Here is a 13,297-nt window from a genome sequence, read left to right as displayed (position 1 = left end):
GTATTAGAGAAGTTGCTTCTGCTTTTGTCACAAATTTCTAGCAGTTCATATAAAAATTAAGTTATAACAATACGAACTGAAGAATTTGCTCAATGTAGTCTTTCAATCTGGCAGTTGTATCTCTTTGAGACTGTACTGGGTGTGGAGACACACCTAGGTTGGGAAAGTACCTGGACTACAGGCTTCATATAGGTGGGTGGAGCAGGACGGAGCTAGGACTGTGCACCTGTGTGAATCCAAAGGATCAGACACATTTCAGTTGACTGGTTGGCTAGGCCCCTGCTTGTAGTTTTGACATTAGACCATTATGAGATTACAGGTGGCTTGGATATGGCCTCTTCTCCCTAGTCCACCAGAATCCAGCCTGACAAACCAAACAATGTATTTTATTGGACTTATTGAGGAGCATGAGTGACCTTAAAGCAGCTCCAGCACCTTACTTTTTAGGACTTCGTAGGAGTTTCATCATGAAGTCTTGCTTTCAGTTAATTTTTCACTCCTTATTTTGGGAGAAGGGATGGCTACTGTGAGGTGAGGTTCCTTTAACTCTCCTGGACTCCTACTAAGGAGTGTCACCAGTTCCATCCATTACTGTTATCATAGACTTAGCCACTTCTGTATTGTTCTGCTCAATTAGCTGCCATGGCTACCAGGCCAAGATAATTTATACTCCAAGGTGTTGCTTTTGTTATGCTGGGAAGAAAAGACTTACTGAAACAATCTTCATTAAAATCTGAACACATAGGTTATTTGGTGTAGAGCCAGGTGATAAACTTCTGGCTTAACTCAGGTCACGATAGCTTTCTTATGTGAAGGCCAAAGTTGACAAGACATATATCCCCAAAACACTGTCAGAAACGTAGTCTCTGTTGTTCTGCAAATGAATCAGCCTCTTGTAACCTTAGCTACTTTAAGGATTCTAGGAATTTCCCATGCTGGTTCTCCATGTATCCCTTAGCCACTATTTCCAAGGGTAAGCCACGGAGATGAATTACAGGAATGGTGGGGGGTGGGGCATGGTCTTTCCCTTGTTAGCTAAGTTTCCCTCATTTCCATTGTTAGCTAAGTGAAATAGAGTGGTCACTGGACAGTTGTGGAGTGGAGTGTATCTAGCCTACTCCTCTGCTTATAGGTGACTGTTACATAATTTCCTTCCAGGTTGGCTGGCTCCTCTAACTGATGGCATGTTGAAGTACATGGGCCAGCAGCAACGAGGGCATCTGATCCAGAGGGGGCCACTCTAGAGGCCAGGCCATCACCACCATGGGCCAGTGTGTCACCAAGTGCAAGAATCCTTCATCAACCTTGGGCAGCAAGAATGGAGACCGTGACCCTAGCAGCAAGTCACACAGCAGGCGGGGAGCTGGCCACCGTGAGGAACAGGTGCCACCTTGTGGCAAACCAGCTGGGGATATCCTTGTCAATGGGACCAAGAAAGCAGAGGCTGCCACTGAGGCCTGCCAGCTGCCAACATCTTCTGGAGATGCTGGGAGGGAGTCCAAGACCAATGCTGAGGAGTCTTCCTTGCAGAGGTTGGAAGAACTGTTCAGGCGCTACAAGGACGAGCGGGAGGATGCAATCTTGGAGGAAGGCATGGAGCGCTTTTGCAATGACCTGTGTGTTGATCCTACGGAATTTCGAGTGCTGCTCTTGGCCTGGAAGTTCCAGGCGGCTACCATGTGCAAATTCACCAGGTTAGTTAACAGATGCTTCCATGTCAGCAGGTGAACCGAGGAAGAAAGAAAGTGACATTGGGTAGTAGTACCAGCTAGGGCAGAACTGGGCTGATTTCACAGGTTTGGGGCAAGTGGTCTCCCCTCCTTTCTGCCCATTTTCTCTAAAACTTAAGTGTTCTGAGTTGTAGTTCTGATCCAGAGAACTCCCTAGACTCTCCTAGGGATTATTATTATTTTACCACATCTGGTACTGTAGCATAATTACTGAACAGATTTCTCAATAGGGATGTATGTCTCCATAAAGCCTTGAATTCATTTTTTTTTTTCTTTCTCTGTGTAACAGTCTTGGCTATCCTGGAATTAGCTTTTGTAGACCAAGCTGGCCTTGAACTCACGGAGATCCACCTGCCTCTGCTTCACTAGTGCTGGGATTAGAGATGTGCACCAACACTGCCCGGCTAAGCCTTGAATTCTTTACCCTGGTACCTCAGCCTCCAAGGACTGGGATTATAGACATGTACCATGTGCTGTCCTGGTTTTTTCCTCATAGAATAAAGCACTGCCTGATTGATAGGTCATAGTTGTATTTATCATAGCACGAAGAGGCAGCCTAACTCTGGCTGCCAACACTCTGCCTGAAGTTAATAAGGACTAAGCAGTGTGAAACCTGTTGCTCAGTTGCTGCTCAGCTGCACTGATAGCTGCTCAGAACTTGTCACTTGTTCCTTTATGTCAGTTCACTCATTCGATATTTATCTGTCGGGCATTAAGTGTCCACAGCGTAAGTGCCTCTGGAATATACCTCTGCAGCTAGGCCTGTGTGCAGCGAGGACAGCTGGCCCCAGTTGTCAAGAGGGAGTTGTACAAATTGTCATAGTTATGTATCCATATTGGGGTTGTTTGTATATAAGGATATGGCAGGATCGTGGCAGGCCATGACTTGATGAGTGCAGGGTTATGAATAATAACTGACTTTAATTTTTTATTGTTGTTAAAGATGGAGTCTCACTATATAGCCCTAGTGTCCTGGAACTGGATATGTAGACCAAGGTGGCCTCAGACTTCAGGATCTGCCTGCCTTTTGAGTGCTGGGATTAAAGGCGTGAGCCACCATACCTGCCCTGGCAGAATGGACTTCAAAACTCAGTAGATCAGATGCCTCACACTTGAGCAACCTGTACAGTCCCTGAGATGATAAGTGTGAAACCATGTTATAAAGTGCAAAGTGCTGTATACATGTTAAAAAATGCACACACCTGGGCGTGGTGGTACATGTCTATAAAACCAGCCCTCAGGAGGCTGAGGTACAAGGGTAAAGAATTCAAGGCTAGTTTGGGCTACCCTATCTCATAAAACAATAGAAACAAACAAATATAGTTAAAAGCTTTTAAAAACTACACAGTTTTGGTTTTATATGTGTGTGCATGCACATATGCCATGCTTTGAGTGTGAGGGGCCAAAGGACAGCTTGAGGGAGTTGGTTCTCTTGTGGGCTCTTGGGATCAAACTCAGGTCTTAGTAGCAAGTATGTTTACTTGCTGAGCCATCTTGCCAGGCCCTCAAAGCCACGTTTATGTGTTTATGTTTATGGGTGTATTGCCTACATTGTATGTCTCTGCACTGTGTGCATTCCTGGTACCCTCAGAGGCCAGAAAAGTGTGTGAGATCCCCCAAAACTGGAGTTACAAGTAGTTGTGAGCTGCCATGTGGGTTAGAGGAATTGAACTGGGCTTCTTTGGAAGAGCAGGCAGTGCAATCCACTGTGCCATCTCTTGAGCTGTTTTTTTTTTTTTTCTGTTTGTCTATCTATATCTCTTTATTTTCGAGGCAAGGTCTGACTATTGAGCCTTAGCTGTAGAACACTGTGTAGACCAGGCTGGCCTAGAACTCAGAGATCCTCCTGTCTCTGCCTCCTGAGGGCAGGAGGTTACTGTGCTGTTGTTACTGTGCTGTCTTGCCTCATCATGTATGGCATCATTTTTACTTATTAATCATACCTTTTCCTACCTGTCGCAGGAAGGAGTTTTTTGATGGCTGTAAAGCAATAAGTGCAGACAGCATTGATGGGATCTGTGCACGGTTCCCTAGCCTCTTAACAGAAGCCAAACAAGAAGATAAATTCAAGGATCTCTACCGGTTTACATTTCAGTTTGGCCTGGACTCTGAAGAAGGGCAGCGATCACTGCATCGTGAAATAGCCATTGCCCTGTGGAAACTAGTGTTTACCCAGAACAACCCTCCTGTATTGGACCAATGGCTAGACTTCCTAACAGAGAACCCCTCGGGAATCAAGGGCATCTCCCGGGACACTTGGAACATGTTTCTCAACTTCACTCAGGTGATTGGCCCTGACCTCAGCAACTACAGTGAAGACGAGGCCTGGCCGAGTCTCTTTGACACCTTTGTGGAGTGGGAAATGGAGCGGAGGAGAAGAGAAGCAGAGGGGAGAGGTGCACTCAGCTCAGGGCCCGAGGGCTTGTGTCCAGAGGAGCCGCACTGAGGATCTGCCCGCTGCCCTGCAGCCAAGTGAGGAATTGGACCTTTCTGGAAATTACTGAAGATCCGGATATTTTCTACTTTACACCTTTCTCTGCCTTGTATTTGAAAGGGCTCTAAAATGCTGTATCATGTTTTAGGCACTTTCTTCATTTTTTTGGTTATTTTGGTTATTTCTTTTTTGGGTGAGAAATCCCCCAAAATATTTGAACCTGGCTACATGTTGTGTACCTTTTTTGAAGCCTTCAGATAGAATAAGCCTGCCATTTCTTGCACAAATGTATTAGATTTGTTTTGGTTTTGTGGGAGAGGGTCTAGGCCTGGGTGGGGAGGGACTGTTAGGTTGAGTTAACATTACAATGACACAGTGCCAGATCTCAGTTTTGCATATTACTTTTCAGGGCAGGTCTGTACTGTGTGTAGTGCTGTTTACATGGTTGAATTTAGGTTGTAATAATTATTTTTTAAAAAAATTACACAGATATGAATAGCAGTGTTAACTGTTAGCCACATTGCATTAACTTCCAGACAGTTTGAAGCTCTTGGAGAGCCAGGGCCAAGGCCAGTCAAGAGCATTTGCAGCCTGACGCCCCACCCATCCCTTTAAGCTAATTTATCCAAAGCCCTTACCTCCCTCACTTCTTGCCCATTCCTTCTTTGACCTATTGCATTTCATGTTTAATTTATCCATCACCATGCTGTACCTGTCAGTCAAGTGAGCAGTTTTGTTTTGTTAGAACACATTGTACTGAAAACCACTTAAGCGTTGAATGCAGAGAAAGCAGTGCTACCTCAGTTTTGCTGGAAGTAGACTTCTTTGATAGTTTTCTTTGATGTTTTGTATTTTCATGTCATGAGTGGAAATGCTTTTTTCTTTTTTTTTTTTCATTTGCCTTGGAGCCAAAGTTTCCGTTCTGGGTGGTGAGAAAAGCATGCCTGCCGGCCAGCTGACCAAGAAAACTATAGCATGGAACTCTGCTTCAAACTGTTTTTTTTTTTCCTTTAGTTTTTATTGAGTATCATCAGCTTACTTGTCTGGCAAGTGCAGAAGCCTGAGGCTGGCCTGAACTCTGCCAAACAAATTATCCAAGTGTATTGACTCATTAAATGTATGCCCTCCCCCTCTCTGCTGCGCCCACGTCATCACTTGACCCCCAGGAGTTATTTATTATCCTTTTGTTCATGTCAAGCTCATTTGGGGTAATGTGATGACTGTTTAGGTTTACATGACCCTCCTCTCCTCCTACCCCCAGATATGTATATATACATATATAAGATATGTATATATTTTACCTTTATAAAATATATATATACACATATATGTATCTATATTCCTTTGTCTGCTAAAACTGGCCATAAAAGAGGGAGCTGCCTTTGATCTGTAGTTAAGAAGATGCCAGGGAGAATCATAAATGGAGGCTATTGTATATGAATTTGGACATTTTCACTGAACTTGAATGAATTTGCTCACAGGAAGGAGGAACCAGTTCTCTAGACTCTACATGTTCACTCTGCCAGGCCAGCTTTGGTCAAGCTGCCACCAGGGCTTGAGGAGCTGACTCTGCCCTACCTAGTTTGCTAGAGGACCCTCTTGATAATTTCCCATTAAAAAATATCCTCAAAAAAATTGTACTGGAAGGTGGGTGGTAGGAGCTTGTATAGTTCAGCTTCCAATACTTTGGAACAGATTAAAAAGGGAACCTTTTAATAAAAGTTACAAAAATATTTATACTCTTGATACAATGAAAAGTGTCTATTAAATATTTGGAATTTTCTCTCTTGATTAGTCTACCCCTAATCCTGGGTATATGTTTCTCGCCATGGGCAAGAGTTGCATGCTTTGAGTTCTTTATGAGTCTTACAGCTCTGGGCTCCTGTCTTTATAAAGATGATTATTTAAGGTGATGACAGTCCTATTTCTTAAAACTATTATTGACACAGGGAGCGTTTTTGTAGGCCTGACAACTGTCCTTTTTTGAGGCACAGATAAGAAACCTGAAAATCAGCCCCAGACATAAGATAGTCCTGGAGGGCCCAAGAGGCTGATGGCCAGGTGTGCTCCTTTCTTCTAGCCATAGTAAGACAAAGTCCTTGAGTAAGTCAGTATCCAGGGGCCCAACAGTTTCCCAGGGCACAGCTACACGGCAGCCTTTGGAGATCTCACCCAGCCAGTCGTTCCTAATGCTGGAGTAGGTGGAAGTCCAATGAGGGAAGAAGTAGTGGAGTGTTGTAGGTAAGACTTTCTGTCCCGGGTAAGAAAGGGTTTATGTGCAGGGAAGTGCCAAGAGAGGGAGGCAGTCAGAGCCCCATGGACTGACTCAAGGAACTAGATTTCTTTCCCTTTGGGTAGATTTCTGACCGATGCTCAGTTTCTCCAACCCGTCATTTAGAAATTATTTGTGATTGTATTTGTAATGTTCTGTTGTTGAGAAACCAGAGAAAGGAACAGTTAGAGGGACCTGGGGTTCTCTGTGCAGTGGTTTTTTGTTTGCTTTGCCAAGAGATTCATAGCGAGGTATAAGGTTTGTAGTTAACAGTTCTGAGAAACAAGCCTCTGTTTCACTCACCCTCAGATAGGCTTGCTCCAGCAGTGGCTGAAGGCCAAATGTTTGCCCCTCAGGTAAGCCAGCTTTGTGACACTGGGGTGATGTGGGGAGGTGTGATATGTGGGTGCCATTTTGGAATTCTGCAACATCTAAGCGTTACTACACAGACAGATTCTGTTGGAAAATTGCTTACTTTTGGCAAGCAACTTTTTGAGTTCCCATGGTATTTTTAGTGATTTATTAGCAAGCTGGTATGAGGTAAGGGGTTGCTCTATTGAATTCTTTCCCCTAGCCTTGCCAAACTTGAATGTATCATAATGACACTTTGCTGTACTTCTGGGGGGTTGCCTCAGCAGCTCTCTTTACTGTGGCGGATGTGCCAACATGTATATTGTTGGGTCCAAGAGCCTGTATGTACCCATCTGATAAAAGAAAATCCAGAGCTGGCTGAAAATTCAAATTTCAGCCAGCTTTAGGCTAAGGGAAAGATAACAGAAAATGTGCAACGCAGTATTGTTCATATTGGATGGACACAAAGTAACGAGTTAAGCTGCACATAGTATTAGCTTGAAACAGTCTCCTATGGCCTGGTCTTCGGGCCAGATCAGGTTATGGGACCCCATAGATTATGTACTTGGACCACTGGTGGGAAGTTGCTGAGATAAAGACTAGTCCAAAAACTAAGGAAGCAAAAGGTCTGTATATTGGAATGTATGGTTTGCTATATTTCAAGTGGGGTCTTCAGTGCAGCAGGTAGACCCAGCTATACAGTTACACAAGGGACAGGAGAAAGCTACTGTTAAAAAGATCCCCTCTCCCCCTTCTTTCTTAGACTTATTTTCCCATGTATGTTAGGATGGCTAGTGATGACTTGAACATCTCGGTAACTGACAAGGGTCTTACTTGAAGGACTCAAGCAGTATTTAGCTTTAATACTTGAACGAACAAAGTTATCAAAATATGTCTGTTAGGGCTTTTTAAAGGACATGTGACATTGATCTTCCCTTCTGGGTCATGTAGAGGGGAAGTTCTTGCCACTCTCTTCAGAGTACATTCCCATGGTAAGCTGTAATAGCAGTCCATACCAGTTGGCCCAGGACTACATGCTGGGGATGATTATCAGCCTCTCCCCCAACCTTTTAAAAAGAATAATGCTTAAACATTGGGCGCAGATGCTGAGATGGTGTGATTAGCTGAGTAATCAAGTTCTGATTCTAGTGTTGGAGTGTTCTGTTTCTCTTGGAAACCCAGCCTGCTCTCAGATACCTACTTCTATCACATATCTATCTCAAGCATTGCCAGAAGCCATCAGCAGCTGCTGTTTTTCTCTCAGCACAACTGTATTTGCTATGGAAGAAATACCTTTCCTCTAATACTGGTCCCCAGGCCTCAGAATCTGATTAACTGCTCTTCCCTGCTGCACTGAGTATGGGTCTAGGTTTCGAAGAGGGAATTTGAAGCAATAGGTAAACAGGGCTTGGTTAAATTTTGGTATCACACATATCCTGTCTTAAGCCGCTGAGGTGATGAGTCCACTGCTCATGTGACCCTCCACCTTTGTGGATCCCTCTTGGTTTGTGACCAGCATCTGTCTGAGGTTGTACAAACTTGACAAAAGGTAATACTTTTGTATTCTCTGCACTGTTGCACTCTTCAAATAGCCCCTGAATATTAACTTGATATACACATTTTGTCTTTGATGTCTACAGTATTTTTTTGTTTTTGTTGTTGTTTTTATTTTGAAGGTTATCTGCTGTTGGATTCAATAAATTTGTTTACCTGACTATTGATATTTCTGCAGAAAACAAAAAACAGTGAATTTATTCTGAGGCATAAGTTATAAGACTTTTTCAGTGATGCTGTGCCATGTTAACTGTGTGGGGAAAGGACCCATGTAGGACAGGAGCCCAGCTCCAAACACAGGTGATCATCTCCGTGCACCGTCCCTGCTACTGAAATCGTCTTTCTTACCTTAAGTCACTCAAGTCCCATGAAAAAAGTCCATCGTGAGCCCTGTGTATGTCCCTAGGTCTAATCAGGCTTGCAGTGATTAAGTTTACTTTCTATTCATCTGCAAAATAAAGGCATCTCCATCACTGTTAGGATTTAAGAAAAAGTCTACGAAACACCTATGATACCTCATAGTGTTCAACCATCCCTCTTAAGAGTCTCCAAAAAGATGTTAGGTACATTGGGGGGCAGGGAGCAGAGTTTAGTGTGTGGCATTTACATTTGATCCTTCATCACTCAAGCTCCCTAAAAGGGCTCAACTTTCTATTGTGCCAAATTGGGAGAGGAATTTCTTTTTGAACTTTTTTTTTTAAAATCTTATTTTATATACCAATCCCAGTTTTCCTCTCCCTCCTGTCCTTCCACTTCTCCTCACCTTCTCTCCCCTCCCCCATCCACTCCTCAGGGTGAGGCCTCCCATGGGGAGTCAAGTCTGTCATATCACTTGAGGCAGGACACCAGGGCACCCTCTGTATGTAGGCCGAGCAAGGGATCCCTCCATAGGGAATTGGCTCCAAAGAGCCAGTTCACGCACTAGGGATAAATACTGGATCCACTGCTAGTGGCCTCCCAAACTGCGCATGCCACACAACTGTCACCCACATTCAAAGGGCCTAGTTCAGTCTTATGCTGGTTCCCCAGCTGTCAGTCTGGGGTCAGTGAGCTCTCACTAGCTTGAGTCTGCTGTTTCTGTGGATTTTCCCATCATGGTCTTGGCCCCTTTGCTCATAATAATATTGCTCTTCCCTCTCTGTGACTGGACTCCAGGAGCTCGGCCTAGTGCTTAGCCATTGATCTCTGAATTTGTTTCCATCAGTTACTGGCTGAAGGTTCTATGATGACAATTAAGGTGGTCATCAATCTGATTACAGAGGAAGGGCAGTTTAGGTACCCTCTCCACAACTGCTTAGATTCTTAGCTGGGGTCATCCTTATGGATTCCTGGGAGTTCCCTAATGCCTGGTTTCTTGCTAACCCCACAGTGACTCCTTTCAAGGTAACTCTTTCCTTGCTCTCCCTCTTTGTCCTTTACCCAACTAGATTTCCTCATCCCTCATGTCCTCCCTGCCCCCTTTTTCCCCACACTATTACCTTCCTCCCCCTTCCCCTCATGCTGCCAATTTAATAAGGAGATCCTTGTTTACTTCCCCTTGGGGGCGGGGGGCGTCCATGTATGTATCTCTTAGGGTTCTTGTTTCCCATCTTCAGGAGAGGAAAAAATCTAACAAGAACACCTATTCTTAACTTCTAGACTTAAGCCCCTTAGTCCTTCTCTTGTACTTTTCTGGTTATTGTCTGTTCAACAATGGCACTGACTAGCCATCTTGCTCATTTCTTTGGTGGAAGTGCTAATGGTTCCTAAAGGTTCCTAGCCTCTTGGTATATTCTAAGATGTAGTAGGTGCAGGATGGGGATCAGAAAAGGCGTTCAGTTAGAAAGGTCTTAATAAGCTTGATATTCCCTAGAAATTGTGTAGTTTTACCCTTGTTCCACACTCCTCCCATTAACTACTTCCGGGCTTTGTCCCTTCTATTAAGCACAGCTAGGGACTTAAACAGATTGGAGAGTAGCAGTGTGGAATGGAAGATAGCCAACTTGGGTGCAGTTAACAACGCTGGATGGATTACAAGCAGATAAAATCCATTTTCAATTAGATGATTGGCAAGTAGTTTTTATACAGTTACCAGATGAGCTAATTGCATATGGAATGGACTTCTACCAAGAAAGTATGCTAAAAAGTAGTTCAGAGGGATAGAGAAGAGTCTTCAATTCTTGTCTTCAGTTCAAGTCCTCAAAGCAGATAGCTGACTTGGCTCTAGAAGTTATCCCTCTAGCCCTTGGTGTTGACCCAAATTATAAAAGAAGCAAAGGTAGATAATTGGGTAAATTTATCTACATATGCGAAAAATACTATATGCCGAGGTGTTAGGAGGTATAGAGGTCAAATCACTAGAGATATACAGGCCTTGCCATTGGCTACTTACATTGATCCTTGGATCAATCGGAACTTTAAATTACAAGATTTCTATGTCTTAAAAAGCAGACTAGAAACACTTTAAATGTTTCTAACATATTAATCCACAAGAAGCTCTTAAAAAATCAACATGGAAAAGTAGTTGGCTTCCCAACACACCAGGTAACAGAAATATACAGCCCGCTGAAGAAAATCTGGCCAAAAAGCTTCTAAGTTAGATGTCAATCTAAATGGTACTCAAGAAAATAGTAATTAAACATATGAAAATGTTCTTTAATGCAGCACGCTGGCAAAGATTTGAGACAAATTATGCGGGTAAACAGTGGAATCTTTTTGTAGTTAAAAGAACTAAGTATCAATATGCATCAGTACAGTAGCTTTTCTTAAGAGATGCTTGCTGAGTGTGTATGTGCAAGAACGCAGTCTGTAGCTTCAATCAACAGTCGTGGTTTAGAAACTATAAGTTATGACAGTATATTATGTAGCTACTTTAAAAATATGAATAATGATAGAAAAATCTAAGCTTGTAAAATACTGTCATTGCTTCTGGGTGGTTGGATACAATTTACACTGACTTCCCTATTTATTTTTTCAGAGGTCCAAGGAAATAAAAACAAATGTGGCTTTAGTGTTGTTTTGAGCACAGGAGTTCCAAACCCAAATCAAGAGTTCCATAGAAACCTCCAGTTGCCTTTTCCCTTGGTGTTGCCTTTTCCCTAAGACTGCTCCTCAGGCAGCTGCCTTGGCAGCCCAGCTCAGCATTGGCTGCCTAGAAGGGTGTGGGAGAAACAATGCACAAACGCACTTATGAATGGAATGTGTGTTTTGCAAGAGGCCAAGTTGGCAGCTTTGGTTTCCAAAAGGTGGGAGCATCAGCTGGAAGAACACAGTGTGCAGAAGTCTGAGGCTTGAAGGCTTGAAGGTTCATTTCTTGAGTTCTGCAGTTGGGGCCCAGGGGGAAAGCCTCATCCATGATGAAAGAAATAGCCTTGCTGAGTTCAGAAAGCCTTAATAGCTTCTTGCAACACTTTGCAAAGTCTCCTAATGCTTGCCACTTACTGAGCACAATTCATGCTGGACTTTTGCTAATTTAATCTTCCTAACAACCATGAAGTAGGTACTGATTTCCCCATTTTAAATAGGGTCTCAGGAAAATAGTTCACAGTCTACTATTCTTGACATTTTCCACAAGCTAGATCTTTGAAGTTTAATAATTTTTTTTTTTTTTTTGGTTTTTCGAGACAGGGTTTCCCTGTAGTTTCTAGAGCCTGTCCTGGAACTAGCTCTTGTAGACCAGGCTGGCCTCGAACTCAGAGATCTGCCTGCCTCTGCCTCCCGAGTGCTGGGATTAAAGGCGTGCGCCACCACCGCCCGGCTAATAATTCTTAAAAATATGTATTTCCTCATTTTATACAGCTGTGGAAATGGATTCAGAATGACCCAAATACTCAGCAGGAGCTGTTGCTATCAATTGAGCTCCACTGCTTTAGAGCTTAGCTGGAAAGGAAGCTCAAGCTGGCACAACACACATTTCCTCCTGACAGAGGGACTTCAGGAAGCAGTGTGTTGATCTCAAATCAAACTCTGGTGCTTGGTTCCACTTACAGCCCAATCTTACAGAGGCTTCATTTAAGGACTGAACACTGCCATAAGTGCCCAATCCTAAATTTTCAGAATTATTCTTTCCTAAGGAAACAGGGTTTGTAGCCTTCAGTGACCTGGAACTCACTACATAAACTGACCTGGCTTTCGAACTCAGATCCACCTGCCTCTGCCTCCAGAGTGTGTGCACTACCAAGCCTGCCTGGGTTTTTTGTTGTTTTTTAGAATAGAACCTTACATCAACACATTTTGTAAAACTTGACTTGCCAGTTCCACTAATCAGAGAGAAATACTGTTAACATCTTGGCACACAGCATTCCAGGCTTGGTTCCAATCCTATGCATAGCTTTGTACATTCCCCTATGCAGCAGGAATCAAAACTATAATACTGTTCTGTAGTCCTATACACACATGTACATGTATGACTATGAACTAAATTCTGAGAGCCAGGTGCAGTGGCAAATGGCTTTTATCCCAGAAGGCAGAGGCAGATGGATCTCTGTGAATTTAAGGACAGCAGGGTCTACATAGTGTTCCAGGACATAGTGAGGCCCTGTCTCAAAAAGCAAAATAATACTTATATGAGATACTAGCATTTCTGTGCCTGGACTAATACTATTTAACTTATATTGAGCAACCCAATAATTTTAAAAGCTGGGACTAGAAGGGGCACATGTGCACAGCACACTCATTCCTTTGTAATAACCCTGTGGCATCTACTTTGTGCACTTTTTTGTACAAGCATCTTCAGTTCTTTGGTGGAATTGTAGGATCTGAGTGTAGAAAGCAAGGTTTTAGCTGTGACTGACAGATTAGTTCACTTTCTCTGGAGCATTTAGTATCTATCAGGTTTGTAATTGTAGATCTGTGTCCCATCTTTCCAACAGTGTTACTAGTTAGTCACCTTAAAACTTAGGTGTTTTTTTTTTCCCTCCTGAGTTTTGAAGTTTCCCGTTTCTAAGTGGTGCCCTGGTGTGATGGGGACACCTGCTG

At 43.3% G+C, this 13,297-nt stretch overlaps 2 protein-coding genes across 2 annotated transcripts in view; both read left to right on the top strand.

Annotated features, from left to right (window-relative positions):
• Positions 1-1,262, top strand: part of Dnah3 (dynein axonemal heavy chain 3) — a 235,906-nt gene extending 234,644 nt beyond the window's left edge. The window contains exon 58 of the mRNA XM_042055422.1: positions 1,159-1,262. Coding sequence (XP_041911356.1) covers positions 1,159-1,176 — 18 coding nt within the window. The 3' untranslated portion in view covers positions 1,177-1,262. The remainder of the gene's footprint in view (positions 1-1,158) is intronic.
• A 1-nt stretch (position 1,263) lies between these two features.
• On the top strand, positions 1,264-8,501 carry Dcun1d3 (defective in cullin neddylation 1 domain containing 3). Its single transcript, XM_038346193.2, has 2 exons — positions 1,264-1,694; positions 3,693-8,501. The coding sequence occupies exons 1-2, from the start codon at positions 1,264-1,266 to the stop codon at positions 4,174-4,176; spliced, it is 915 nt and encodes a 304-aa protein (XP_038202121.1). The 3' UTR covers positions 4,177-8,501.
• The last annotated feature ends 4,796 nt before the right edge of the window (positions 8,502-13,297 follow it).

The sequence above is a fragment of the Arvicola amphibius genome, chromosome 1 (genome assembly GCF_903992535.2).
Source record: "Arvicola amphibius chromosome 1, mArvAmp1.2, whole genome shotgun sequence".
NCBI lineage: Eukaryota > Metazoa > Chordata > Mammalia > Rodentia > Cricetidae > Arvicola > Arvicola amphibius.
The sequence above is the reverse complement of the archived record's forward strand: the minus strand, read 5'-3'. Positions and strand labels throughout refer to the sequence as shown.